The following is a 27,700-nucleotide window of genomic DNA, read 5'->3' as shown; positions in this document are numbered from 1 at the left end:
GGCACCCGGGCTGGCAACACGCCCTCAATGACCGCATAAGATGGGGCCTCTCCAAGGACCAGAGACGCATGCTCCTGGCTGGGGGCGGAGCTGTGGCTGATAGGGCAAGCGGCCCTGCCTGCTGAGCCTCACCACCTTCTCATCCCTCTGGGACTGCAAGGACTTGCCGAGCACGGGTGGGTGGGGTGCCGGGGCCAAGGGGAATCAAAACTGCTCTGACTCAGGGGCCTTGCAGGGCTGAGAATAGAGCCACGGCCCTGCTAAGGCCCAGCTGGGGACATGAGGCGGAGGAGGGTGAGGGGTCAGCCCGCAGCCTCGACCACGTGTGCTCTCCCCCATTCTTGTTTTTATGCCACCACTTTGAAGAAATGAAACAGGACCTGTCGCCTTTTATTTAAAAAATGTTGCTTGCCCTGCCTGGGGCTCCTATACAAAAACAAAACACAACCCAAAATGAGGCTTCTTCCTGACCAGAGACGGGCGGCGGGGACTGGAGCTCAGCAAAAGGAATGTGTACCCTGGGGTGGATGACCAGGAGGCCCCTGCCCCATGCTCCTCAGGATGGCCGGGCTGCCCCCTCCTTGCCATAAGATGGAGGGGAGACGGTCCAATCTTCCAGATGCTCCGTGGGAGCCAAGCACCACTGGGTGGTTACCAGGCCGGGGCAGTGTTGGCCAGACGCCTCATCCGCCTGCAGGAGGGGAGAGGGCGGTGACCCTGGGCAGCTGCCCCACCACCAGGGATCTCTAGGGCAGCCAGGGGAAGGGGCAGAGACAGGATGTGGTAGGTGGGATCCCCAGCCCCTCCCTCAGCCTTGGCCTGTCTGCTACTTGGGGCCCTGAAGCTGCCCTCTGTTCCACCCACCTCTCCAGGGGTCCCGAAACCTGGTCTAGGCTGTGGTCAGACCAACCCAAGGGCTACTCTTGTCCCCTGCAGGGCTAGACTAGGACTCATCATCCAGGGGCCTGCTGGGTCTCGGGAAAGGTGACGGTCCTGTCCTGCCTGGAAAGGGGGCTGGGGAGGCACCTTGTGTTCCTGTCCTGGTCGCGGATCTTCTTCTCCATCTCGGCATCTGTCAGGGTCTCCAGCAGCGGGCACCACTGATCAGCGTCACCTGTGTTCCGGATGGCAATCTCCACCGTGGGCAGGGGGTTCTCACTGTGGAAGATGGGAGGAAGTAGACAGTTCACAGAGCAGCAGCCGGAGAGGCCCCAGAAAGCGCTGTCCACGCCCCACGGGCAGCTTGAACCCTGGAGCCTGGTTTCTGTGCCCAGCCCCCAACAGGGCAGCGGGGGTGCTGCGGCCCAGCGGACACCACGACAGCGACTCTGGGTCTGCATGCTGGGGAAGGGTCCACAGGACAGCATTGCAGGGCCAGCTGTTCCCACTGCACCTGCGGGGAGGGGGAGGGCCGTTCGCCTCGCTCAGCGTCCACGAAAAAGGAAAGCAAAGGAGTCCAGACGCCGCTCACCGAGGGCCACTGCCCCCGATGGTCCCACACATGGCTCCTCAGCCCGTCATGGGGCCCAGAACCCAAGACCCCTGACTGCTCCACCCTGGGGTCCCTCAGAGACGCCTCCGACTCTGGCTGAGGGCCACCTGCACACCCTCTGGCTAAGTGGACTCAGCGGTGGGGGGGTCAGCCTCAGCGAGGCCACCAAGGCTGGGGGTGCCTGACCGAGCTGCCGCCTCTGCCAGGAGGGCCAAGCCCAGGCTGCCCGGTGAGCCTCAGTGCAGCCCAAGCCCTGCCCTCGTCTACCTGGAGCCCTGTAGAGTCAGCTCTGGAGGAGGGAGAGCGGGGGGGCCCCAGGGAGGTGCCCAGTGGATGATGGCACAGAAAAAAACGGGCCCCTGGCCTTGGTTTTAACACCTCATCTCGAAAATGGGGACAATGTCCTTGCTGTGAGGGATTTCAGAGGATCACTATTATTAAACATCCAACGTACATCCGCTATGTGGGGGACAGGTGCCACTCCCACAGCCCCCCGAGCCCGTACCAAGGGGCTGCCCAGCGTGACTGCAGAGCCCCCGCCCACCCCCCTCATGCTGCTCCTCGGCCTGGAGTCTCAGGGACCGCGGGCGCACGGGGCACAGCCCAGGGCTGCCCTGCTCCCCTGCAGAAGTGGGGCTCACCTCTTGCTGCCACAGCTTGGCCCGTGGGGTCCATGCCCATGAGGCCCGGAGCTGGAGCTGGTGTTGGTGACTCAGAGGCCCGTGGCTGGGCCGCCCCTCCTTGGCCGCTCCTGACAGCTGCTCCCCAGCCGGGTGGCGGTTTGGCAATCCCAAAACCAGCCGGCCACAGACCCAAACATCATTCCTCACCTCGAGGGCTCCCAGCCGCCTTCCTCAGGAGGGGAAAACATGAAAGTCGCCAAGCCCATGCGGAGGGGAGGCAAACATGTTTTCCTCTTAAACAAGAGCTGGTGCGTGGGTCCTGGAGGCCCCTGTGTTTACCTCCCCGTGTCTCTGGGAAGATTCCACCCCAGTGGGTTTGTTCTAAAATAAGAATTGCTTGAACCAGGCACGGAAGGATGGGCCTGGAGCCAGCAGGCCCCATAGGTGTTGCGGGGGACATGCGGGCAGAGAGCCGCCCTGCCGCCCTCAGAATCCCCTCTGAGGGGATTGTGCTTCCCGGGCCTCAAGGCCACCTGGGACCCTGATGTTCCCGCGACCTACGGTGTCCAGGCAGGGAGGCCATGGCTGAGGAGGCAGAGGACCTGGAGGTTCATCTTCGATGTGACCTCACTTTTATGACCTCACGAGATACAAGAGGCCAGCTGAGAAGCATGACTGTGCCCACTTGGTAGATGAGAACAAGACTGCGATGGTGAGCAACCTGCCCACAGCTCCTCAGCTGGGAGGAGGGGGCAAAACTCGACGTCGCCCTCCTGTTTATGATCAACTAACTTTGGATAAGGAGCCAAACCCACTCGATGGGGACAGAGCAGTCTTTCCAACAAATGGTGCTGGGACAGGAGCCTGGATCAGGCCACCGTTTCTTAGGTATGACACCAAAAGCACAAGCAACAAAAGAAAAAATAGATAAACTGGACATCATCAAAATTTAAAACTTTTGTGGGACTTCCCTGGCGATCCAGTGGTTAAGACTTTGCCTTCCAATGCAGTGGGTGCAGGTTCAATCCCTGGTTGGGGAGCTAAGATCCCACATGCCTCTCGCCAAAAAACCAAAACAAAACAGAAGCAATATTGTAAGAAATTCAATAAAGACGTTAAAACAATGGTCCACATCAAAAATAAAAAATTTTTAACTTTTGTGCCTCAAAGGACACTGTCACGAAAGTGAAATACAAACCCACAAAAAGGGAGAGAATATTTGCAAATCATGTATGTGATAAGGGACCTGTAGCTAGGATATATAATGAACTCTTACAACTAAATAATAAAACACCAAATAACCCAATTAAAACACAAAGGACATGAATAACCTTTTGTCTAAAGAAGATATACACACGTCCAATAGCACATGAAAGGATGCGCAACACCATCAGCCATTGGGAAATGCAAATCAAACCACACCGAGATGCCACTAGGGTGGCTAGGATCAAAAAGTCAGATAACAAAGGCTGGCGAGGATGTGGAGAAACTGGAGCCCTTGCTCTGCTGGAGAGAATGTAAAACGGCGCAGCTGCTTTGAAAACAAGTCTAGTGGTTCCTCCAAACGCTAAACAGAGCTACCACGTGACTCAGCAATTCCACCCCTAGGTACATACCCAAGAGAACTGAAAATAGGTGTTCAAACAAAACCTTGTGCACAAGTGTTCACGGCAGCACTACTCTTAACAGCCAAAAGTTAACACAACCCAAATGACCACCAACTGATGACTGGATAAATAAAGTATGGTCTGTCTATACGATGGAATATCATTCAGCCACAAAAAGGAATGAAGTGCTGATACAGGCTCCACATGGACGAACCCTGAAAACATTATGCTAAGAAGCCGGCCACAAAAAACCATATGTTATATGATTCTATTTACATTAAGTATTCAGAACAGGCAGATCTACAGACGGGAAGTAGATCAGCGGTTGCCCAGGACTGCGGAACTGTGAAAACACACAAAAACCCACTGAGTCGACACTCTAGGTGGTGAACGAAAACAAGCCGGCCAGCCCTGCCGTGGGGCCAGCGCAGGGGATGCAGCCCCAGGACTAACCTCTTCTGGTGGCTCTGGTCAGCCAGTCCACAACGACCCTGGTGCCTCCCAACCCTGAGGCTGTTCCAGTGACAATGCCTCTGTCCCCCACCGGGCACAGCTGCCAGGTTCTCTGACCCTTTGCCTGTCCCCAGCTTCCTCCGGCCGCTCCTGCCCTGGCCACCCGCTGCCTCCTCCCCGGCCCACACCCTCTGGCCTCGGTGGCCAGGCACTCGCACCTCCTCTGCTGGACAGCGCGCTGGTTCTCCTCTGTGTCCCCAGCCAGGGCGCAGGGCTGGCCTGGAGGAGGTGGAGGAACTCTGCAGGATGCCACCCCCCTCACAGTCTCGGTGACCATCTGACACCCTCACACCCTCTGCCCAGCCCTCCCCTGGGGAGCCCTGCCCCCTCGTCACTGTCTCTGTCTCCATTCCGCTGGCTCCAGGACATCTATATGTCCTTCTGGTTCAGCTCTGTCCTCTAGCAGCCACACACCCGCGTCCCCCTCATACTCACTGCCTGCCTCTGCCCACATCAGGCCTGCCTGGCCCGCTGCCTGTTCTCCGCACTGGTGCCCCTGCTCACGCATGGCCTGTGACTAGCCTGCTCCACTGTCGCAGAGGAGGGCACCGCGGCCAGACACCGGGCTGAGCTCAGTCCAGGGGAGACAGCCAGCACCAGCTCACAGGAATCCAGAGTGCTTCCAACGGGTGACGGGGCCCAAAGCTTAAAGTCCCCTTGAGGAGTCACGTGACTCAGCAGCTGCCAAGCCTCGCGTAGCAGAAACCAGGCCGGGGCTCCCAGTCCAGCTCTCTGTGGGCCAGGCAGGCCCTGGCCCTGGAGACGCGGCGAGCCCCTCTCCTTTCCCCAGGCAGAGGCTGGACAGCAGGGAAAGGCTGCTACTGGTCTCCTGGGGAGCTCCCGAGGGGTGGGGAGAACGCGAGGTGGGGTGAGGAGACAAAGTTCCAGGCCCCCTGCTAGCCGCAGTCCTGCCCCTGGATGATAAAGCCTGACCTCGCGCTCCCCTTCCTGTCCTGCCAGCTCTCCGAGCACCCCGCTGCCCAGCCCAGACCCAGCACACGTAAGCCCACGAGGCCTGGTTGGCTGGGGAAGTGCAGAAGCCCTCCTGACGCCAAAGGAGGCCTGTGGCCGCCTCCAGACCAGCAGGCAGGCTGCACCCACCCAGCTGGCTGGGCCAAGCTGCTGTGGAGGGGACGGTCCCCAGTGGGGCGGCCCTGCCTTTGATCCTGAGGATTTGAAGCCTGCATCCTCAGTACCAGAGTCATTCCCACCCACACAACGGAACGTGTTAACTGGCTGCTGAAATGGGAGCACTCCATCCAAGTCCTGACCTGCACCCCCCAGGGCCCCCGGGGGCCTGCTCTGGAGCTGCAGGTCACACTGCTGACAGCCCGGAGACCCGGGAATCAGAGCAGGAGGGATGCGGCCTCGTGTGTGGACACCCTCCAAGTCCCCCTACTGCACACCGGTGAGATGTGGGCTCTGACTCAGCATTTGGGGATAAGGGACTCCCAGGACCTCAGGGTCGACTCTAGGAAGCAAGGCCACCCCAGACTGGCCCCAGGCCAGTCGGCCTCAGCTTGCATGCCGTCAGTGGACACGCACCGCGACACCGTGAGCAGACCTCCCATGGGATGTAGAGCATGGGCCTGGACCCCCATCTGTGGAGCAGGATCCCCAGTTAGCGGGGCTGCTGGAGGTTATGGGAGACCATGCATGTTATGTCAGCTGGGACGCCTGGGGCCTCAGGCCCTGCGGGTGTTGGTCATTCCTTCTCTCTTGCTCAGAGCTACAGGAAAACTGAGAAGGCTACCTCCTGGGATTTCTGGGAGAACCAGCTGAGACACAAACAGACTCATGCGCTCCCTTAGCTGTTCCGTCTCTGCAAGGCTCTTCGTCTTTGCTCCTCTGCACCACCTTAAGGGGTGGTCCCTCAGTAATGGCCTCCAAATGTGGACGGTGACAGCTTGACGAGCAGAATAAATCCTAACATCCTGTTTTGATGCAGAGATACTCAGCGCCGCCCCCGCTGGCACCCCATCCCGCCGAGGTAAAGGAGCTCGGGGGACAGGGCTGGATGTGACGAACAGTCCTGTCGGTGGGCGAGCTCTGCTATGTACGTAACGCTCGCCGACTCCTGCCCCGGCCAGGCCCGCACGGCAGGGCCACCAGGAACAGGAAGGCCACATCTGTGTCATGAGGAGCCCCGTCCCCCGGTCCACCCCCACCAGCACCCAGGACACTGGACCAAATGCTCCATTTACACTCCCTACCCCCGCCCATCCCCAGCAGCCTGAACGCTACTCCCTCTTCCACACCGGCACCCAGTACGGGTCCAGCCAGCGGGGGCGCCCACCACCCACTCTCTGACTGAACAAGAGGCGACAGCAGCCTCTTGACTCCCCTCCAGGGAAGGCAGCATGGAGTAGCCCTTGTTTGAGATTCAGTGCCAGTCCATCAGACGACCCTGACCGAGGAAGGGTCTGGGTGAGTGCAGGGAGGAGGTGGCGTGTGAGGGTGGCAGGGGCTGTTGGCGGCAGAGTGGGTGAGGACAGAGGGGCAGACCCGCCACCTCCTTAGATCCTCCTCTGTGATGGGGGATGGGAGGAGCCAACAGAGGCCGTTGAGCCCGCAAGGCTGCCCTCGGCCAGACGGCATCATGAGGCTCCAGAAAGTCCCAAAGGGCATCACCACACACAGGGGGAAGCCTTGTCCCCAGAATGGTCTGCAGAAGGAGGAGGAGGCACCTGTCCGAGACCTACCTGAAGGCGTAGGTCTTCTGATGCCAGCTCAGCTGTCCCCGGATGCTGTACGCGATGGTGGTGACGAACTCCCCGCCCAGCCCCAGCTCGGAGCACAGCTTCAGGGCAAACTTCTCCGGCGAGTTCTCCTTCTCTGACATGTCCCACTCAAACTGGTCCACCAGGGAGATGTTTCCCACGTGGATGTTCAGCTGGGCCAGAACCAGGAACATGAGTCAGAGCAGGCAGAACTGCATCCCCCCACCTCCAGGCCCATGAGAAAGTGGGACGGCTGCCCTTATCCCTCTGGCTGCAACTCCCCATCCGCAAACGGGGCTGACCCTACAGACCTCCTGGGCGGCCAGGGGGACTGTGGTTCAGGGCCTGGCACTGTCACCCTCTAGGGAGGGCCCTGGAGGGCCCCGGGCACCTGAGTCCCGCCTTGCCCCTGTTCCCACCCCCTCGCTCCCCGCACCGGCCGATACCCTCTTCTCTGCCCTTCTACCGTGCCGCTCTGGATCTTTACAACGTGATAAACACTGGTCACTCATCAGATACTATCCCCGAGCCCTCCCCTGAGCCAGTGCCTACCCCCCTACTCTGTCTCTTCACGGAACATGCCCTGCTCTGAAATCATCTGCTACGTGCGCTCACAGACCCACAGCCCGCATGGCACAGGCAGAGCCTGGGCGGGTGGGGGTGGGGGGCGGCGGGAGCGGAGGCCATGCCGGCTCCTCTGCCTCGCTCCCCAGAGGCATCTGTGAGACGTGCCACCTGCAGCCACAGCCTGTGCCCCAGGAGCTCCCCACCCTGACTTCTCACCCCACAGATGACCTGGGCCTGCTCTGAAACTGGGCATCAGCAACTCACAGGAAGGACAACTCAGGGTCTGGCGGCATTCACTGGGCATCGTGTGGAGACCCCTGCCCCTGCTGTCCAGCCCTCTGCCAGCCAAGCAGGCCACGGTGCACCTGCCCCTTCATGCTACTGTCCCCAGGCGCTCAGCTGGGCTTTTAAGATTCGGATCGGGACTCGTCCATGCCTTCAGAGAAACGTGAGGCCCTACCACCTGACCTGTGCATGAAGTCCTGCACCTCTGGGCCCCCTGCACGGCGCTCCACTCTGCAGCCAAGGCCCCGCCACTCCTGCCTCCAAGCCACGCCCTTGCTGGGCGACCAAGCAGGTCTGCAGGTGAGAATCGGAAGAGCCGGCCCTTTCCAGCAGGAACCACGTGTCTGGTAAGCCACGTCGGCACAACAGGACCAGAAAGCGAAGCAGCAGCAGGCAGCCCGTGGACACATCACACGGGACCAAACCGCCCTGCGCACCACTCGGCCTGGCCATCAGGGGTGCCACGCAGACCGGTGCCTGTTTGTGCACTGCGCCGACTGCTCAACAATGCTATCGTTTATTAAGAAATACAGACTCCTGCCGACCCAGGATGCGCACAGGGGACACATAGTGGGAAAAACAGACAGAGTCATCTTCATGGGTTGACATCCAGTGCGGGGTTAAATACGTGAATGAGGGGATATCAGAGGTGTAGGTGCTGAGGGGAAGAGGGGGAGGGGTGGAAAGTGCAGTTAGCTGTTAGCCAGGAGCCCCAGGAAGGCCGCCCAGGGGAGGGGGCATTTTAGGAAGAACTGGACAAGCTGAGAGAGAGCAGGGTGGGGCTCCCGGGGGAGGGTCTGGGCAGAGCAGGGCCTGAGACCTCCACAGAGGATGCGGGAAGCTCACAGAGTGGGGAGTGGGAGCCGTCAGGGGGGTGGTGGGTGGTGAGGGGCGGCTGGACTGTGGGGCCAGGCCCCCCAAGCAGGCTCCCCAGCTTCAAACTGTATCACCCACATGCCATTCCCTCCCCAGAAAGGGCCCACCAGCCCCCCAGAGTCTGACAGCTCCACCCTCAGCCGCACTGAGCCCCACGGCCCTGGAGGGCCAGGTGTCCTGGTCACAGTGCCAGCCTGGGTTTTCGTTCCGCCGCTCCGGGAGCACCTGTGAGCGGCTGCCCTAAGCTAAGGTGCTGCTCTGTGAGGAGACACTGGTCAGATGTCGTCCTCCACTGTGTCCCAGAAGCACCGGGCTCCTTTGCAGTCTGTGACACACGGGAAACCCTGGATGTGGCCATCAGCATGCTCGCCTACCACGTGGCACGCTCCCCCCAGGTCACAGTGCCCACGAGGCTCTGCCCCCCCGGCAGCAGGCCTTCCCTGACTAGCTGTGTCCGGCCCCAATGCTGGCAGGCCCTCACGACCCCAACCAAGCAGGACCCCAACCTGGGGATGGTCTCCCAGCAGCCTACCAGCCGACACCATCCCATGGGTGGGGATTATAGGTGGGTGTGAGGGCCTGAACGGACCCCATGGCTGACAGCTGTCTAGTCACCAAGAAAGCCTCTGAACAGGGAGCAGGTGATGGTCCCAGGTGGATCTTCAACTGCCTGACAACTTTCTGTATGGCTGCCCACAAGCCCCATCAGGATAATAAAAAGATGACACTCAGTTACAAGAAAATGTCAGAGAAGCCAGCTGTCAGACTCACAAGGACCCTCCCTGTGGCTGACCCCGCCTATCTGGAACCACGCAGTTGGGTGTAGCCAACTCTGCAAGCCCACGTCCCCACCATGGTTACGGGACAAAGACGCAGCACAGAGCAGAGTAGGGGCCATCCTCCAGGGGCCACAGGCTGCGCACAGGGACACAGGTGTTGGTCCCACAGCTGCACCCCACACATCCCCGCCGCTTCTCTCCTAGGACATCCCCCTTCTTTCTCACCTGTGCCCTTTTTCTGCTAGTTGGCCATAATGAGAAACTGAAATAGGTTAAGAAAAATAAACTCATATTTCTCTTAAAAGAAATTAACTAGCAAGGAGGTTGAATCAGTAATTAAAAACCTCCCTACAAAGAAAAGCCCTGGACCTGATGGCTTTACTGGTGAATTCTACCAAATGTTTAAAGAACTAATACCAATCCTTATCAAATCCTGCCAAAAACAGGATGGACTTGAGGACACAGGGAGGGGGAAGGGTAAGCTGGGACGAAGTGAGAGAGTGGCATGGACTTATAAACACTACCAAATGTAAAATAGATAGCTAATGGGAAGCAGCTGCATAGCACAGGGAGATCAGCTCATTGCTTTGTAACCACCCAGAGGGGTGGGAAGGAGACACAAGAGGGAGGAGATATGGGTATATGTATATGTATAGCTTATTCACTTTATTATAAAGCAGAAACTAACACATCATTGTAAAGCAATTATACTCCAATAAAGATGTTAAAAAAAAAAAATCCTGCCAAAAAACTGAAGAGCAAGGAACACTTCATAACTCATTGCCTTGATACCAAAGCCAGGCAAAGATACTACAAGAAAGGAAAACTATAGACCAATACTTCTTACGAACATTGATATAAAAATCCTCGGGCTTCCCTGGTGGCGCAGTGGTTGAGAATCTGCCTGCTAATGCAGGGGACACGGGTTCGAGCCCTGGTCTGGGAAGGTCCCACATGCCGCGGAGCAACTGGGCCCGTGAGCCACAACTGCTGAGCCTGCGCGTCTGGAGCCTGTGCCCCGCAGCGGGAGGGGCCGCGATAGTGAGAGGCCTGCGCACCGCGATGAAGAGTGGCCCCCGCACCACGATGAAGAGTGGCCCCCGCTTGCCGCAACTGGAGAAGGCCCTCGCACTAAACGAAGACCTAACACAGCTAAAAATAAATAAATAAATAAATAGAGTAGCTATTAATTAAAAAAAAAAAAAAAAAAATCCTCAATGGACTTCCCTGGTGGCGCAGTGGTTAAGAATCCACCTGCCAATGCAGGGGACATGGGTTCAAGCCCAGGTCCGGGAAGATCCCACATGCCTCAGAGCAACTAAGCCCATGCGCCATAACTACTGAGCCTGTGCTCTAGAGCCCAAGAGCCACAACTACTGAAGCCCGTGAACCCAGAGCCCATGCTCTGCAACAAAGAGAAGCCACCACAATGAGAAGCCCGCACACTGCAATGAAAAGTAGCCCCCACTCGCTGCTAGTAGAGAAAGCCCACAAGCAGCAAGGAAGACCCAATGCAGCCAAAAAAAAAAAAAAAATCAACAAAATACTAGCAAAACTGAATTCAACAGCACATTAGAAGAATTACACACCATTATAAATGATACGACAATATAAATAAATTATAAAAAGTGGAACCTATTCTGGCAATGCAGGGATGGCTCAATAAGAAAACCGATCAATGCAATAAACTACTTGAACAGAATGAAGGACAAAAACCATATGATCATGTCAACAGATGCAGAAAAAAGCATTTGACAAAATTCAACATGCTTTCATGGTAAAAGCACTCAATAAACTAAGAATAGGTGGAAACTATGTCAACATACAAAATTAATACACAAAAAAATCAATGTAAATATCACACTCAATGGTGAAAGACTGGTAACTTTTCCTCTAAGATCAGGAACTAGCCAAGGATACCAACTCTTGCCACTTTTATTCAACATAGCATTGGAATTTCTAGCCAGAGCAATTAGGCAAAAATAAGAAATAGAAGGTATCCACTTGGAAAGGAAGAAGTAAAGTTATCTCTGTTCCCAGATGATATGATCTTATTTGTAGAACACCCTAAAGATTCTACCAAAAAACTATTAGAACTAATAAATGAATTCAGTAAAGTAGCAGGATACAAAGTCAACACACAAAAATCGGTTGCATTTCTACACACTAACAATGAACAATCTGAAATTAAGAAAAAAATTCCAATTACAATAGCATCAAAAAGACTAAAATACTTAGAAATCAACTTAGCTAAGGAGATGAAAGACTTGTACAATGAAAACTATAAAACACACTGAAGGGACTTCCCTGGTGGCATAGTGGTTAAGAATCCACCTGCCAATGCAGGGGACACGAGTTCGAGCCCTAGTCTGGGAAGATCCCACATGCCGCGGAGCAACTAAGCCCGTGCGCCACAACTACTGAGCCTGAACTCTAGAGCCCACCAGCCACAACTACTGAGCCCGCGTGCTGCAACTACTGAAGCCCACGCGCCTAGAGCCCGTGCTCCACCACAAAGAGAAGCCACCACAATGAGAAGCCCGCGCACCACAACGAAGAGTAGCTCCCATTCTCATAACTAGAGAAAGCCCGTGTGCAGCAACAAAGACCCAAGGCAGCCAAAAATAAATAAATAAATAAATAATTTAAAATTTTAAATTAATTAATTTAAAAACATGCTGAAATAAATTAAATACATAAATAAATGGAAAGACATCCCATGTTCATGGATTGGGAGACAATATTATTAAGATGTCAAGACTGCCCAAAGCAATCTACAAATCCAATGTAATCCCTATCAAAATCCCAAAAATATTTTTGCAGAAATAGAAAAACATCTATTTTAAAATTCATATGGAGGGACTTCCCTGGCAGACCAGTGGTTAACACTCTGTGCTTCCACTGCAGGGGGCCTGGGTTCGATCCCTCGTTGGGGAACTAAGATCCCACATGCACATGGTTCGGCCAAGAAAAAAAAAAAATTCATATGGAATCTAAAGACAAAGGACGTCCAGCCAGAACAATGATGAAAAAGAACAAAGCTGGAAGACTCACACTTCCTAATTTCTAAACTTACTGCAAAGCTACAAGAATCAAAACAGTGTGGTACTGACAAAAAAACAGACAATAGACCAGTGGGACAGCCCAGAAATAAACCCTCAAATATGTGGTCAAATGATTTTCAACAAAGTTGCCAAGACCATTCAATGAGGAAAGGATAGTCTTTTCAACAAATGGTTTTGGGCCCAAAACAGGATATACATATGCAAAAAAATCAAAGCTGGACCCTTACCTAACACCATATGCAAAAATTAACTCAAAATGGATGGAACATATAAATGTAAGAGCTAAATCTATAAAACTCTTAGAAGAACACAGAGTGAAAGCTTTATGACATTGGATTTGGCAATGATTTCTCGGATATGCCACCAACGGCATACGCGATAAATGAAAAAATAAACAAACCGGACTTTACCAAAATAAAAAAATTCTATGCATCAAAGGGCACTATCAACAACATAAAAAGGCAACCCACAGAATGGAAGAAAATATTTGCAAATCACTTTACCTGAAAAGGGATTGCTATCTAGAAGACCCAGGGAACTGCTAAAGCTTAACAACAAAAGAACAAAAACCTGATTCAAAAACACAAAGGATTTATGCAGACTTAGAGGATAAACAAATGGCCAATAAGCACATGAAAAGATATTCAAGGTCACTAATCAACAGGGAAATGCAAATCAAAACCACAATGAGATATTGCTTCATACCAAGCAGGCTCTGCAGCAGGCAGGCCTGGGCCCAAACCCCAGCTCTACCACTTCTCAGCAGGGCAGTTGGGGGTAGGTGGCCCCACCTCTTCACTTGTAACACAGCATCTTCCCCTAGGATGGTGGGGGTTACTGAGACAGTATGGGGTGTGCTTGGCCCAGCCTGCCCATGGGAAGAGTGTGGCAGTGTGCTCATCTTACTGTAGCCTTTCCTGCTCTACCCGTCAGCTGGCATAACCCCCTTTGTACCACCCAGGCTCTGCTCCACGCCTGGCAATGCCACAGCAGCACCCCGAAAGCGTCCAGAATGTGATACCTTACTCAGAAGTCAGCCCACGCCTTTCCTGGGATAAGCTGCCTGAAAGACAGCTTTCCAGAAGCCCTGTGCCACAGCATGAATCCCAAACAGGCTTCTGTTGAAGCCTCCACGTAGCTTCAGCACCCCATGACCCCCACCAGTACAAGGAAGGCCCTGGTGCAGGGCAGGGAGCTGCCTACCTTGATAATGACACGCTGGTCTGACTGGTCCTCCAGGATGCTGTCTGTGGGATAGGACTCGATCTGCTGTCTGATGGCAGAGGCGATGGCTGGTACGAACGTCAGTGGGTTCAAATCCAGGTCATCACAGAGAATTTCTGAAAACATCTCAGGGGTCATCAGCTTCTCTGAAATGAGGTGAGAGGTATGGATTGCTGGTGGACTACAGGGCCTAATGTCACCGTGCTCAGCCCTGACCTCCCCCAGCCTGTCCTCCTCTGCCAACCCACCCGGATGAAGATGAGCATGAAGATGAGGACGATGGATCCTCCCAGACATGGTAAGGAGAGGAAGCACAAGACGAACACCCCCCTTCTGGCCCTCAATCCATACACACCACCCCCCCACACCTCTGGAGGTGGTCAAGACCCTATGTGCTCCCCAACCCCAGGCTCCCCACTCCCGGGCTTAGGACTGCACAGCTCCGTTAGTTCTAACCAGTGAGCTGTCTGGGGAGGGGGGAAGCAAAGGCACTTCAGAGCTGATGTGCCACTTCCTCCCCTCTTCCAACCCAGGCAACCAGGGAAGCCCACGTGGAGACACAGGGAGAAGATGGACTCAGAGGAAACCAACGCTGCCAACACCCTGACTCGGACTTCCAGCCTCCAGAACTGGAAGGAGATAAAACCTGCTGTTATGCCCCCCAGGCTGTGGGACACAGGTTCCTTCTGGACAAGCCACTTGGAAGCCAGCATCCACTGGAAGACGGAGCAGGTGCATGCCCATCCACCACTTCCTCTGCAGTGGAAATCCCTCAGAGATCACCCGGGGCTGCGTGTGGCTTTTTACAAGCTCCCGCTGAGTTTCTGACTCTGTGGGCAGCACACGAACTCAACAAGGTGACGGCGTGGGGGTGGGTACGGATCCTGGATCCTGGAGATGTAACTGTCTCAGGTATGAGCTTCATGGGGACTGTCCACTACTGGCCGGACTACAGCACGGTCCTATGCAGTCAAATGTTTTCCCCCGACCTGCCCTCTTTCTCATAACCCAAACTTCAATGACCACGTGTCAAGCTGGGATGAGCCACGGAGAAGAGAAAGCAAAGAGTGAATTCCCGGGCTTCCCTGGTGGCGCAGTGGTTTAAGAATCCACCTGCCAATGCAGGGGACACGGGTTCAAGCCCTGGTCCGGGAGGATCCCACGTGCCGTGGAGCAACTAAGCCTTGCGCCACAACTACTGAGCCTGCGCTCTAGAGCCCACGAGCCACAACTACTGAGCCCGCATGCTACAACTACTGAAGCCCACATGCCTAGAGCCCGTGCTCCACAACAAGAGAAGCCACTGCAATGAGAAGCCTGCTCACTGCAACGAAGAGTAGACCCTGCTCACTGCAACTAGAGAAAGCCCGCATGCAACAATGAAGACCCAATGCAGCCAAAAATAAATAAATAAGTAAAATAAATAAATCTGTATATATATATAAAAATAGAATGAATTCCCTCACAAGCACTCGGCATGATTCCATCTTCAAAAACAAGGTCTGCTGGGACTTCCCTGGTGGCGCAGTGGCTAAGAATCTGCCTGCCAATGCAGAGGACACAGGTTCAAGCCCTGGTCTGGGAAGATCCCACATGTGGAGGAGCAACTAAGCCCGTGCGCCACAACTACTGAGCCTAAGCTCTAGAGCCCGCGAGCCAAAACTACTGAGCCTGTGTGCCACAACTACTGAAGCCTACGTGCCTAGAGCCCGTGCTCCGCAATGAGAAGCCACCACAATGAGAAGCCCACACACCGCAACGAAGAGTAGCCCCCGCTTGCTGCAACTAGAGAAAGCCCGTGCGCAACAATGAAGACACAATGCAGCAATAAATAAATAAATAAATAAATAAATAAATAAAAAGAATGAGGTCTGCTTAACAGACAACTGACCCCATTATTTCACTAGCCCAGAACAAGGGCTAGAGACCAACCCTCCTCACAGCACCACTGTGCCAGACCTGAACACTCAGCTAGCCTACTATTGATAACTCATACATCCAGTTTTAGTGAAGCAGCAGGAAGCTAAGGTGCTCAGGCCAAGCATCCTATGAGTATACTGTGCAGAGGATTTTTAAAATTAACTTTTTTAGTCTATGATCATTGTAGATTCAGATGCCGCCTTGATTACTGCAGCTCCACACCAAGTCTTGGGATTAGAAAGACTCGTTCCTCCTACTTTCTTCTTTTCCAAAATTGCTTTAGCTACTCTAGTTCCTTTGCCTTTCCACTGAAATTTTAGAATAATTTTGTCTAAATCTACAAAATGTCTTGCTGGGATTTTCAAAAAAATTGCATTAAACTTGCATATTAAAAGGGAAGAGATATGGGGATATATGTATATGTATAACTGACTCACTTTGTTATAAAGCAGAAACTAACACACCATTGTAAAGCAATTATACTCCAATAAAAATGAAAAAAAAATAAACTTGCATATTAATTTAGGGAGAATTAACATCTTGAATCTTCTGATCCATGAACATAGCTGTCTGTCCATTTATTCAGATCTCCTTTAATTACTTCCATCAGTGCTTTATAGTTTTCAGCATACAAAATGTTTCCTGAAACAAACTATATATTTGTAAAATTTACACCTTTTTTCTTAACTGAGTAACTGTAAATAGTAACATATTTTTATACTGGACACTTGAGTGTCCACGTGTTCACTGACAGTATATAATATATAGAAATACAATTGACTTTTGCATGTTTATTTTGGGTCTTGTGACCTTGCTAAGACTTGGTTATTAGTTCTAGCAGGTATTTTTGGTAGGTCTCTTGGGATTTTCTACGTAGATAATCATGCCATCTACAAATAAAGACAGTTTTATTTCTTCCTTTCTGAAGCGTATGTTTTTTATATCCTTTTCCTGCCTTATTACACTGGCTAGTACTTCCAGCACCATGTTGTCTATTCCCAATTTCCTGAGTTTTTATCAAGAATGAGTGTTGGATTTTGTTAAATGCTTTTTCTGTATCAATTGATATAATCAAGGGATTTATCTTTTCTAGTCTGTTAATATGATGGATCACACCGACTGATTTTCAAACACTGAACCAGGTTTGCATTCCAGGATTTGAACCCAAAGTCCAAAACCTCCAAATCTACTCCACAATGCTCTGAATGTCACAATCAGAGTCCAGGGTCCCCCGATGGGCAGCAGGCAGGAAACAAGACTGTGTGCAAGACGGTGGGTTGGCCACCACGTACCATTCATGTTCCAGGTAAAGGCATCCCGCAGCTTCTGCCCATCGATCTCCATGTCCAGTCGGATGGGAACCAGCACCTCGGGCTGGGACGCGTTCTCATGGATCACAGCTGGGTCATGGTCGTCAAAGCTGGAAGGGAGGCAGCAGCATGCTCAGCAAGGGGGGCTGGGGTCCCTGCACCCAGGGCCTCCCTCTCTGCACCACTGGTCACTGTGACCTAACCAGAGGGGAAACCTCGCTTCTTACAGGGACTTGTCCACTATGGGCTGAGTGGGCAGAGACAGTGCCAGCAGGGGTCCATGCTAATGGACACGCAGGACGGGAGGGGAGATGCTGACTTGGGCAGCAGGACAAGATGGAGATGTCCGAAGTAAGGGAGATTTAAGCCCCAAAGCAGGCAGGACTTCCCCAGGAAACTGTAGGAAAGGAAGGGTACTCCCAAAAGCGGAAGCCCTTGAGCAAAGGCCGAGGGGCAAGAGAGTCAAGAGCTGCTGAGGGAAGGAGGGGTGCAGATGGGGCGGAGGAGCAGTGGGAGGACGCTGGGAAGCCACAGGGGTCCAAGTGCCCACAGTTCTCCATCTCCAGCCTCGACCCCGAGAGAGCCCCAGGAGGACTGAGAGCAAGGCAGTTCTGTGCTCACACCTGCATTTTAGAAAGACGAAGCGGGAAGATATGGGGTGAGGGTGGGCGCAAGAAACGCAAGGGCGGAAGACCGAGGGTTGAGAACTGTTCTCAGAGAGCTGGGGGCACAGATGACAGATAAACAAACAAATGAGGAAAACACCCCCCTCTCCCGGCCCAGACACGAATGCTCTAGGAGACACCCTCAGGGAAAGGGACAGAGTGGCCATTCTAAAAGGGGAGGACCACTCTGAGAAGTGACATTCAAACAGAGATGGGAAGGGAGAAAAAGAAAGGGTGAGGAGGGAAGGAGGAGGGGGAAAGGGATGAGCCTGCAGATGCTGGCAGGAAGCGAGGGAATTGCGAGGGCAGGAGCGCCTGGGCGGCAGAAGAGCGCTGAGGAGGCCACTGTGCCTGAGGTGAAGGTCGGCAGGAGCCGGGGCCAGAGAGGGGCAGCCACCACCAGGACTCTGTCAGGTGGATGCTGGTGTGACGGGGCATCTAGAGGACCTGCCCTGGGTGAAGGGGCACACGCCTGGTGGGGAGCTGGCCAAGGGTGGTCGGATTCTGGACACTTGGAGAGCTGAGCAAGTAGAATTTGTGGAGACTGGCTCTATGGTGTGAGAAGGAGGAAGGGTTCCAGGATTGTGGCCCAAGCACAGGAAGGACGGGATTGTTGTGTCCTGGAGTAGAGAAGCCTGCAGGCAGCCTGTGCCGGAGGTGCTTGGGGCGGCATTCAGAGGACAGCTTAGTGGGCAGGAGCTTGAAAAATGGCCCCCCAGAGACATCTGTGTCCTAAGCCTTGGAACCTGTGACTGTCACCTTATAGAGCAAAAAAGGCGAGGGAGCCTTGTCCAAGTGGGCCCTAAATTACATCACAAGTGTCCTCACAAGAAAGAGAGGGAGAGGGAGTTCCCGGGTGGCCTAGTGGTTAGGATTCCAGGTTTTCACTGTGGTGGCCCAGGTTCAATTCCTGGTCAAGGAACTGAGATCCTGCAAGCCACGCAGCACGGCCAGAAAAAAAAAAGAGAGAGTGTCAGAGAAAGAGAGGGAGATTTCACACACACAGATGAGGCCATGTGACCACGGAGGAAGAGACTGGAGTGATGCTGCCACGAGCCAAGGAACGTGGCAGCTGCCAGCAGCTGGAAAGGACCCTGGAGGGAGCAGGGCCCGGCAACACCTTGATTCCGGCCCAGTGAAACTCCCAGCCTCTGGAACTGTGTGAGAATAAACTTGGGTTGCTTCAAGCCACCCAGTTTGTGGCGTTCTGTTCTGGCACCATGGGCAACTAAGCATTGAGTCATGCAGATGGCAGAGAAAAGGTCCAGGGACTGCGCCCAGGAACGCTACCTGAGGAGCTGGGGGTGAGCGCAGGCAGAGCCAGGCTGGACCACGTGGAGGCCAGTCATGCTGGACACTGAGGGAGACCAGCCCCAAGGAGGAGCAGTGCAGCGTTTCGGGGACAGGAGGTCAAAGCAGAGCGTTTTTCTGGGGAGGAGGAAACTAAAACATGCTGGAGGACCTCGGTGGAGTCAGAGGGCGAGGCCCACTCACCACAGCGGGAACGTCCTCTTCTTGTCCCGGCCCATGCGGTTCCTGTTGATGGTGGTGGAGCAGGGCACGGCGTCCAGGTGGTGGGAGCTGTTGGGCAGGGTGGGCACCCACTGGCTGTTCCTCTTAGCCTTCTGTTCCCTGGGAGACATGGAAATACCTCCACTCAGTCTACGAGCCGAAACTGCCCACTAGGCATCAGGTCGTGGTCAGTGGATGCCCACTGCGCCCTTGCTGGGCCCCAGGTCCCAGTGGGGACCTCTGTGCACCCCAGACTCCGCAGGTGTCTATTCCCTAGGCTCCCACCAGCACCTGCTCCTGGGTTAGGGGAGGTGCAGAGGGGCCCCAGCCCAGTGCCTGAGCCATGACCCAACGTGCTACATGCTGGGCACAGCTGCACGGAAGCACCGTCCCTTCTGCGAGGAAGGGACTGTACAAGAAGGCTGCCCAGAAGAGCAGCCCTGGAGCAAAGCCTTAAATGCTGAGTCACGGTTCATGGGTGGAGGAGAGGAGAGCATTTCAGGAAGAACACAGAGGGCAGCAGGGCTGGAGACACAGAGGGGGTCCTGATTACAGGGGCTGGAGTGCTCTGCAGGAAACGGATGCACTCAGCAGGTGGCTGTGAGTTCCTGGAGGTTTGAAGCAGGCAGAGACTCAGACAGTTATTTTAGACATGCAGTCCAGGCTGAGAGAGACTAGGCAACGGCTCTGGCCTCTGGGCCTTCAGACCAGTAGAAGTGAGAAGACACATTGGTAAATACTCTCTAGAAAATGATGCTCAAAGTAATCCAAGGAACCCATGTCCCACAAAGAGCTCACTCTTCTCTCCAAATTACAAGTTGCTTTTACTACTAGGAAAGTACCAAAAGCTGACCGACAGGAGGGGGTGGGCTCCCACCTTGCTCTGCAAGCCCCTTCATCACACTCAGGCCGTGTCCCTAGTAACCTGGGAGCAACGTGAGGGCAGCAACTGTACATAACTCACCTTTCCATCCCCAACCTCTGCATCATGTCACCTTTATGATTTTCCGCAACCGCATCACTTGAAACAATGGCCTGCCCCCCGCCTTAGTGCTCCCACCATCTCATGCACATAAATGCATGTTTTCTTGAGAGCTGAAAGCATCACGCAGGTATTCTGCACGTCTCGCTCATGTGAGCCAGGTTTCGGGTTGCTGCAGGGTCTACTTACCCACAACACACCGTGTAATCCCAGACTATTTGGGTGTCTGCATCTTCGCTCACACAGCCTTTCCCTGAGGCAGGACACTCAAGGGGCTCCCTAGTTCTCTTTATAATTCACATGCCACCAATAGCATCTCTGTACTTATAATGGTTTTTGTTGACGGTATAAATTATTTCCCTGGGACAAATTCCCAGGAGTGAAATTAATAGATCAGAGACCAACAAAAAACTTTGAGGCCGCAATGCCTGAGGCAGAGCCGCCACAGTGGGTGTGAGTGTGCCCACTCCATGACGCCCTCCCCGGTTCTTTATGTTGCTAGTTATTTATTTTTTTACTTTGCATTTTTAAAATCACACCCAAGAACAAACATCATTCCCTGTGTTTCTTTACTCCTGTGCTTCAGTGTGGATCAAGCTTTACCTATTTGTCTACATAAAATAGACAAATACTTGGGGTATCCAAGTTTTTCTTATAAATCTAAATGAACAAACTCTACAAGGTAGCAACTTCCCAATTACTCCCCTGTTTAACTGTTAATGTAAATGCTCTTTCAAAGGATCTACATTGATACGTTCAAATCTATTGTTTGTTTCTTTTGTGAGTTGATCTGGGCCACTAATTGGTCTGACAGATTAGTGAATTCCACTTTCAAAGCATTCTTAATGACTCTCCAGAACCCAAGACTTGACTTATGTTTCTTAGAAATTCCAAAGTCAGAAAAAACTTCAAAGCCTGGCTAAGACGATCTGTAAACACAGTGGGTAAATTGCTGAAAAGTATTTTGTTCCAGAGCATGAGAAAAATACCTGTGGGTGTCCCAAGAGCGAGCCGAGCCCGGGGGTGCACTACCTGAGGTAGGTGGGGGGTTCCGTGCTGATGGATACGGCCTTGTACTTCTCATCGTTGCCATCCAGAATCTCTTCCACCTCGGAGGCTTTTAACAGAGTCACGCTGGTGGCCAGGGTCGTGTATCCATGATCTGCAACCAGAGATGCGGCTGCGGTCACCCTGCGGGCGGGCAGTGAGCAGCAGCAGCCAGGAGATGCAGCGCACTGAGGTCCTCACATGCAGGAGGTGGGAAAGCGGGCGTCAACCTCACTACTGCCCAATGCTGGCCTCTTCCAAAGGGACGGTCTGGACCCTGGCTTTCTCTAGAGGCCCTCCCGGGTCAGCACCCCCTGGATGGACGGGGACCAACGTGTCCCGGGAGGAGCACTGGCTCCAGGCACAGGGGACGCCCATGGGTAGCTCAGCCCGCGGGGCCTCTCGGGGAAAGGAAGGCTCCAGAGTGACACCGCCAGTGGGAAGAGGTCTGACACCGCTGCAGTCCACGACACGAAGCAAGGTGGAGATGAAATGAGGGATGAGAAATATTTTTCTTTTAAAACAAGAGCCCAGAGAGTTGGAAAGAGCTGCTGTACACCAAACAGGAATTCCTGGCCCAGCGCCAGTGGATGCGAGCTGCCCGGGAGCGAGCGGGGAGTTCTAGGCAGTTCGACCACAGCTCGCCTAGGGAGCCTGGTGGAGAGACAGATGGTTACAGGAAAGAGTCTCCCGAGCGCGAGGAGCAAGAGGCCGAAGGGTCGCCAAGGCATCCAAGGGGCAAGCGCAGCTGGGGACGCACTGGTTAGTGATTGGCGCTCCACTGGGGTGGAGGGAGGACCAGGGAGGCTTTGGAAAGCGCGGGAGGGAGTGAAAGGTTACAGCAGCGCATAGAAAAGCAGCTCCGGCTCCTGCATTAAAAGAATACAATAGACAAGACCACCGCAGCGCCTACAGACGCACTGGCATGGGACGGACTGCGAAGCGCACATGCACACACGCAGGGACGCAGGCACACGCACGTAAACGGGCACACGCACGCAGGGACGCACACGCACTTGGGCACACGCACACAAGGGCCGGGCCGGCTCCGCTAGGCAACCCTGCCAAAGGGAAGGCAGCTTCGACTGAGGCCAGAGGCACAGGGCCTCTCCCCAGCTCAGAGGTGAGGAGCACCCTCTGCCCTCCCTCCCGGGTCGGGTAGCAGCGCCCCACAGCCCCAAGCGGGACATGCACACGAGCGCCAGCGGACCGACTGCCAGAACCAAGTGCCACACGATGGATGTGCGCTGGGAAGCGAAGCGGTGAAAGCCGGTGGGGAGCGGGGGCTGGGGCGGCCCCCCGCCGCCCGGGCGCATGGAGGGTGACGATGGCAACACGCCCGCGGCAGATGGTAGAGCATCACAGCATTCCTAAAACGTTTTCAGACCAGCAGTCTTCACAACACCCTCTCCGCCCTGGCCCCGCCCCCTCCGCCCACCGCCCGCTGCCAACACCTGACCCTGACTGACCCTGACGGAGGACCACCCGCTCCAGGGGGACCCCAGGACGCTCCGCCACCCTAAGGTCAGGGCTGCCGTGAAGACGCTCCGGAGTGAAAAAGTTTTATCTTCATGACATAAGCGAGTGGTTTTGAAACAGGTTTACAAACCCTCGTGAAGACGCACCCTTAGTGTTAGGTTTTGTTTTTTTACCATGTGACGATGCAACTATTTTCTTCCTCTCTTCCACAGTGGCTAGTCGCCTCCAGAGCGAGGGGTATCTCTTGTACAGAGAACCTCGGAACATACGGAGGTAGTTTCCCACCTATGAGTAAAGCGAGAAGGCTCATTATAAGGGTCGCAGCTCCTCGAGGAAGGGGAGGGCCCTGGCTCAGAGGCTCTGCTGGATAAGTGACAGACAAACACACCTCGACTTGGCCCCCAGGCCTCCAGGCGCCAGGCTTCCAGCAGCAGTAAAAATACATTCTGCTGACATCAGGGGTTCAACAGCAGTTCGTATCTGGCCTACATCTGTCCTTCTGGCAGGGGTAATAACATCTGCATCCTGACGACAGGACCAAGTTCAGAAAGGCCTGACCAGACACTGGGGAGGCAGGCCCCCCGAGCTCACTAAGAAGCTCGAAGTGATTCTGATTTTGGACTAAGGATCTGTGGCACTTTCCAGAAATGTAAGGCCTCTCTGACTTTCTTTTATCTTAAGACTTTGATATTTTTACGATGTAATAAAGACCAAAAAGGTCTTTTAATTTTAGACAGATGCAGGATAATTTCCCCCATGGCCTTTGTTGCTTTGTTTAGTAACAAAACTCAAACCAGAAATACCAAAGGAATTTTCCAAAGAGTTTAAAATGCACTTATCAGCAATCCTTAGATTGCTATATAAATCATTACTGCCCCAAACAATAGCTTCAGTTTGCCTGTACCAAATACTCGAAGTACGACTTACTTGATGAAAAGAAATCTAGTCCTAAAGTTTTTATAAAGAAACTCCATTGTTTCACTGACTTTTCAAAAACAAACACTTGAGTCACATGGCCAGGGACAGCAGGTGAACTGGGTGCTGGCTCCACCTGTGACCAGGCATCACTTCCCTTTTCTGGGTCTCCCTACATCTCTGTCAGATGTTCATCGACTGTGAAGTTCACCCACGAAGGACCACTTCTACTACTTTCCCGCTTACCTACCCCATTATAGTATATTTATTTTTAAAAAGTTTCTCCATTTTTCATGAATCAAAGATTTACACGATGCCCAACCAGGGCTGCCGAACAGTGCAAGAGAAAGTGGCCACAGGGTCACTGGTGCTCCCCACTGCAGGCACAGACCCATGCCAGTTATTTGGCTTGAGTGTGGTTACCGTCCAAGGGTAAACACATAGCTTCCATTAGGTTTTTGAAAAGACACTGACTATAATGCCCCCACTACTACTTTGCAGGTCCTGCAGACCTCCCACACTCCTAGGCCCTTCCCAAGGTCCCTTCAGAACTTAGGAGACCAGGCCTGCCTTCCTGGGTTTTCCACGAGCCAGCCTTTGCCACCTCTGGACCTGGGTTTCCCAAATGGAAAACGAAGGTGTGGTTATGGGGATTTCCTAGGATCCTCTCAGCTGTGACTCTGGCGTGGTGACAACGGCTGCCTGCAGATGGCAGGAGAAGGGTGACACGCTCACTGCAGCTGTGGATGCCCTCCCAAGGCTGCTACACCCAAGTGTGTGGGGGCGCTGAGGGTACTGCTCTGGCGGGCCCACCTCTCTGAATACTGTGCCTGTTTGCCAAGGGCAAGGGGCCTGGGGGCCATCCACCCAATGCTGTCAGAGGAGCTGCTGCTTATCAGTAGACAGCACTCTGACCTTGAACCCTTCCCAGGCCTCCCAAGGCCTGATGATTGTTAAGCCAGGCCCCAGAAAGCAAACTGCCTCTCCCTTCTCCCATCTGGTCTCTATAAACTGCATCTCAGGACAAACGTTCTCACTCAACAGGGCTGAAAGAGAAGACTGCAGTTAGCTTTCTAGAATCTAAAATGTGCTAAGGGGAAGATCTTAGAGACCATCTAGTCTAACCATCTCATTACATACATGAGGAAAGTGACACACAGGCAGAGCTGGAACCAGGCCTCCTGATGTTCTGCCCACCTGGCTGCGGGCTCCACCTAATAAACGCAAGCTTGATTTTCAAAAGTACCACCGACTCAGAGTCAATGCTAAACTGACTGCTCTTCCTGACCGTAAGATCAGGTAAAGGTTTCTTTCTTTCTTTCTTTTTCTTAAATTAACTAATTAATTTATTTTTGGCTGCATTGGGTCTTCGTTGCTACACGCAGGCTTTCTCTAGTGGCAGTGAGCAGGGGCTACTCTTCGTTGTGGTTCCTGGACTTCTCATTGCGGTGGCTTCTCTTGTTGCAGAGCACAGGCTCTAGGCGCGTGGGCTTCAGTAGTTGCAGGACATGGGTTCAGTAATTGTGGCTCGCAGGCTCAAGATCGCAGGCTCAGTAGTTGTGGCTCATGGGCTTAGTTGCTCCGCGGCATGTGGGATATTCCCGGACCAGGGCTCGAACCCATGTCCCCTGCACTGGCAGGCAGATTCTTAACCACAGCGCCACAAGGGAAATCCCAGGTAAAGGTTCTCTAAACAACCTGTCCATCATCACAAACTGAAACTCCTCCACTGCCTTTGTGCCCACCGGCCGATGAGGACCATTCTGAGCTATGGCAGATGGCAGGCACTGGCTCCTCTCCTCAGCATAGCTAGCTTTGAAGAGTAGTATTTTTATGATGACATGAAAAATGTGTTGCATCCTGCCCCTTGTGTTTTTCAAAAACTGGTGAAAAAAGGAAACACTAAGGTTCCGATGCTACTGAAAACACTGGTCTCATAACTCAATACAACTCAGACAAGCCAGGAATCACAGGGAGTCCTGGAAGCCTCAGTGTGACCATCATGAGGCTTAATTCATTCACACTATGTTCAACTGTGATGGAAAAAAAACATTGTGGGGAAAAAAAAGAAAAAAAAAAAAAGGAATGAAATGTCTAATACTGAAAACTGCTACAAAGAGAAGTAACCGCTGGCATTTGTAACTGCTTTAACTCTCCAAGATCTGCACTTAACTCATTACATGAGGAAGACACTACTGCTTGGTGTTTGCACGTCTAAATTGCATATCCATAATTTAAAAATATATGTGTATGTGCATGTACACACACAAACCGGGGACTGCCAAAAAGGCCTAGTTTGAGGCAATCTGGAAAAAATATACTTGCTATAAACTACCAGTGAAGAACCAGTTGTAGGGTTTTCCTAAAGTTAGTCATCCACATGATTCAACAAAGTGCTGAAAAGTCACTTTTAGTTAAGGATTAAAGGCTTAAGGCTCTTTCCCCTGTACTAACTCAGAGTTAGTTCAAGATATCCGAAGTGTCAAGCGCTTCCGAATTGCTGATAGATCTAACTCGGGGGCTGCGGCCTTAGCCATCCAAAAGCAAGCATCCTCCTCCCAACCTGTTTCCTCACTGGTAATCAAAGGTCAGAACAACTCCCCGCCCACCTCAAAGTTCACGAACACGAAGGGGGTGAGCCCTCACTAAGCCCCGTGTTTCGAACATACGATTTCAGGATCCCAGCTCCAGCAGTGTGGGAGGGGTGCGTGTAAGGGGTCCAACATCTCCCCCCACGTGTCGCAAGAGATAACTTAACACCCCGTTTCTATGTGCCCGGCTGGAGCTGTGGAACTCAGCGTGGCCCAGGGGCCCCTGGACGCCGCAGCCCTGGCAGCCGGGCGAGTCCGCGACTCCGCAACACCAGTGGGTGAACCCAGGCGGCCGAACGCTGGGCGGGGGCCTGCTCAACCACGCCCCGGTCAAACCACGCCCCCAGACACAGACAGACCACGCCCCGCTGGCCGGCCGCGCACGCGCGCGCCCGCCCGCCGCGATGAATGGAGACGCGCGTTCCCGGCGCGCAGACCCGCCCCGAGGCTCCCGCGGGGACCAGGCCGGCCAGGGGCCCGGAGAGAGAGGACGCGCCGCGGGCTACCTCAGAGCCGATCATGTAGAACTCGCCGTCGTCTTCCAGCTGGAACTTGACAGGCTTCTGCCCGAAGGTCTTGCTCAGCGCCATCATCATCATTGCGGCGGCAGAGTCGGGCGGCCACGGCCGGGGTGCGAGGGTCAGGAGGGCTGAGGCGGGGCCGGGGAGCCCCGAGCCCAGGGAAGCCGAAGCCGGAGGCGAAGGGCTGGCCGAGCCGGGCCGGGTGCTTGCGCCGCCGCCGCCGGACTCGTCCACCGCCGCAGCAGACGACGACCAGGCCGCACTCAGTGCGCAGGCGCGGGCGTTGACGCTGACGCGCGCGCCACTGCCGCCCAGACAAAAGGCCGGGCGCGCCCCCGCGTGCCCCTTAAAGGAGTCTCGACCCGTTTCTCTTCCTCCCAGGCCGCCTCTCTAGTGGAGGTACCAGGGAAAATTTCTCACGGACACAAATAGCAACCGCGGCCCTGACTCAGGCGGTGGTCTTCCCAGTCTCACAGCTGGGACTGTAACTCAGCCCAGTGAGGAGGAACGAGGCGAGGCCTGAAGGAGGCCAGAAGCACATATGCCTCAGTTTCCTCGGCCCAAGAACTCAGTGCAGCTGAGCAGATAGGAGGGCTAAGGGACCGCTATCCCAGCTCCGGGCCCACACTGTTCCTGTCGCTTTGGGGATGGGGTTTGCAGGATTTCAAGGCCCAGGTGGTGTTTGGTTTGGCTGGTGCATCCTCTGAGTGCTGGGGTTGGCAGGGGCGAGGGGACCGTCTCCATTCCCTCCTTAACTCTGCGCTTTATGCCTGCCACAAGCCCGGTGCACTGAAGCCAGACAGCCTTGTCCTGGGGCGCTTACAGCTGGAGCGGGGCCTGACACACAGGAAAGCATCAAAGCATCCGTGTATCCGGTTGAACAATTGCAGTAGGTCAAAAACGGCCCACTGCTGACAATTTCCTATGGTTCCATCTGATAAATGGCAGTCGTGGTAGGTGCCACTCCGAAGAACATTCGCGTGGGGCTGGGTGGCAGGCGAGGAGAC

General features: G+C 53.9%; 1 protein-coding gene across 2 annotated transcripts; it reads right to left on the bottom strand.

The window, feature by feature from the left end:
- Nucleotides 1–359: 359 nt before the first annotated feature.
- SMARCB1 (SWI/SNF related BAF chromatin remodeling complex subunit B1) lies at nucleotides 360–26,976 on the bottom strand. 2 transcript variants are annotated; one of them, XM_082353968.1, is made up of 9 exons: nucleotides 26,679–26,976; nucleotides 22,813–22,951; nucleotides 21,173–21,302; nucleotides 19,141–19,278; nucleotides 16,964–17,091; nucleotides 13,731–13,897; nucleotides 6,938–7,128; nucleotides 1,027–1,158; nucleotides 360–691 (listed from the first exon to the last, which is right to left on the bottom strand). In XM_082353968.1, the coding sequence occupies exons 1-9, from the start codon at nucleotides 26,769–26,771 to the stop codon at nucleotides 652–654; spliced, it is 1,158 nt and encodes a 385-aa protein (XP_082210094.1). In that variant the 5' UTR covers nucleotides 26,772–26,976; the 3' UTR covers nucleotides 360–651. The 2 variants fall into 2 exon arrangements, with proteins under 2 accessions (XP_082210094.1, XP_082210093.1); XM_082353967.1 differs by having other exon boundaries at nucleotides 22,840–22,951; nucleotides 26,679–26,910.
- Nucleotides 26,977–27,700: the final 724 nt, after the last annotated feature.

Source organism: Balaenoptera borealis (assembly GCF_965194805.1).
Source record: "Balaenoptera borealis genome assembly, chromosome: 14".
Classification (NCBI taxonomy): Eukaryota; Metazoa; Chordata; class Mammalia; order Artiodactyla; family Balaenopteridae; genus Balaenoptera; species Balaenoptera borealis.
Note: the sequence above shows the minus strand (reverse complement) of the source record. Positions and strands in the feature narration are given on the sequence as shown.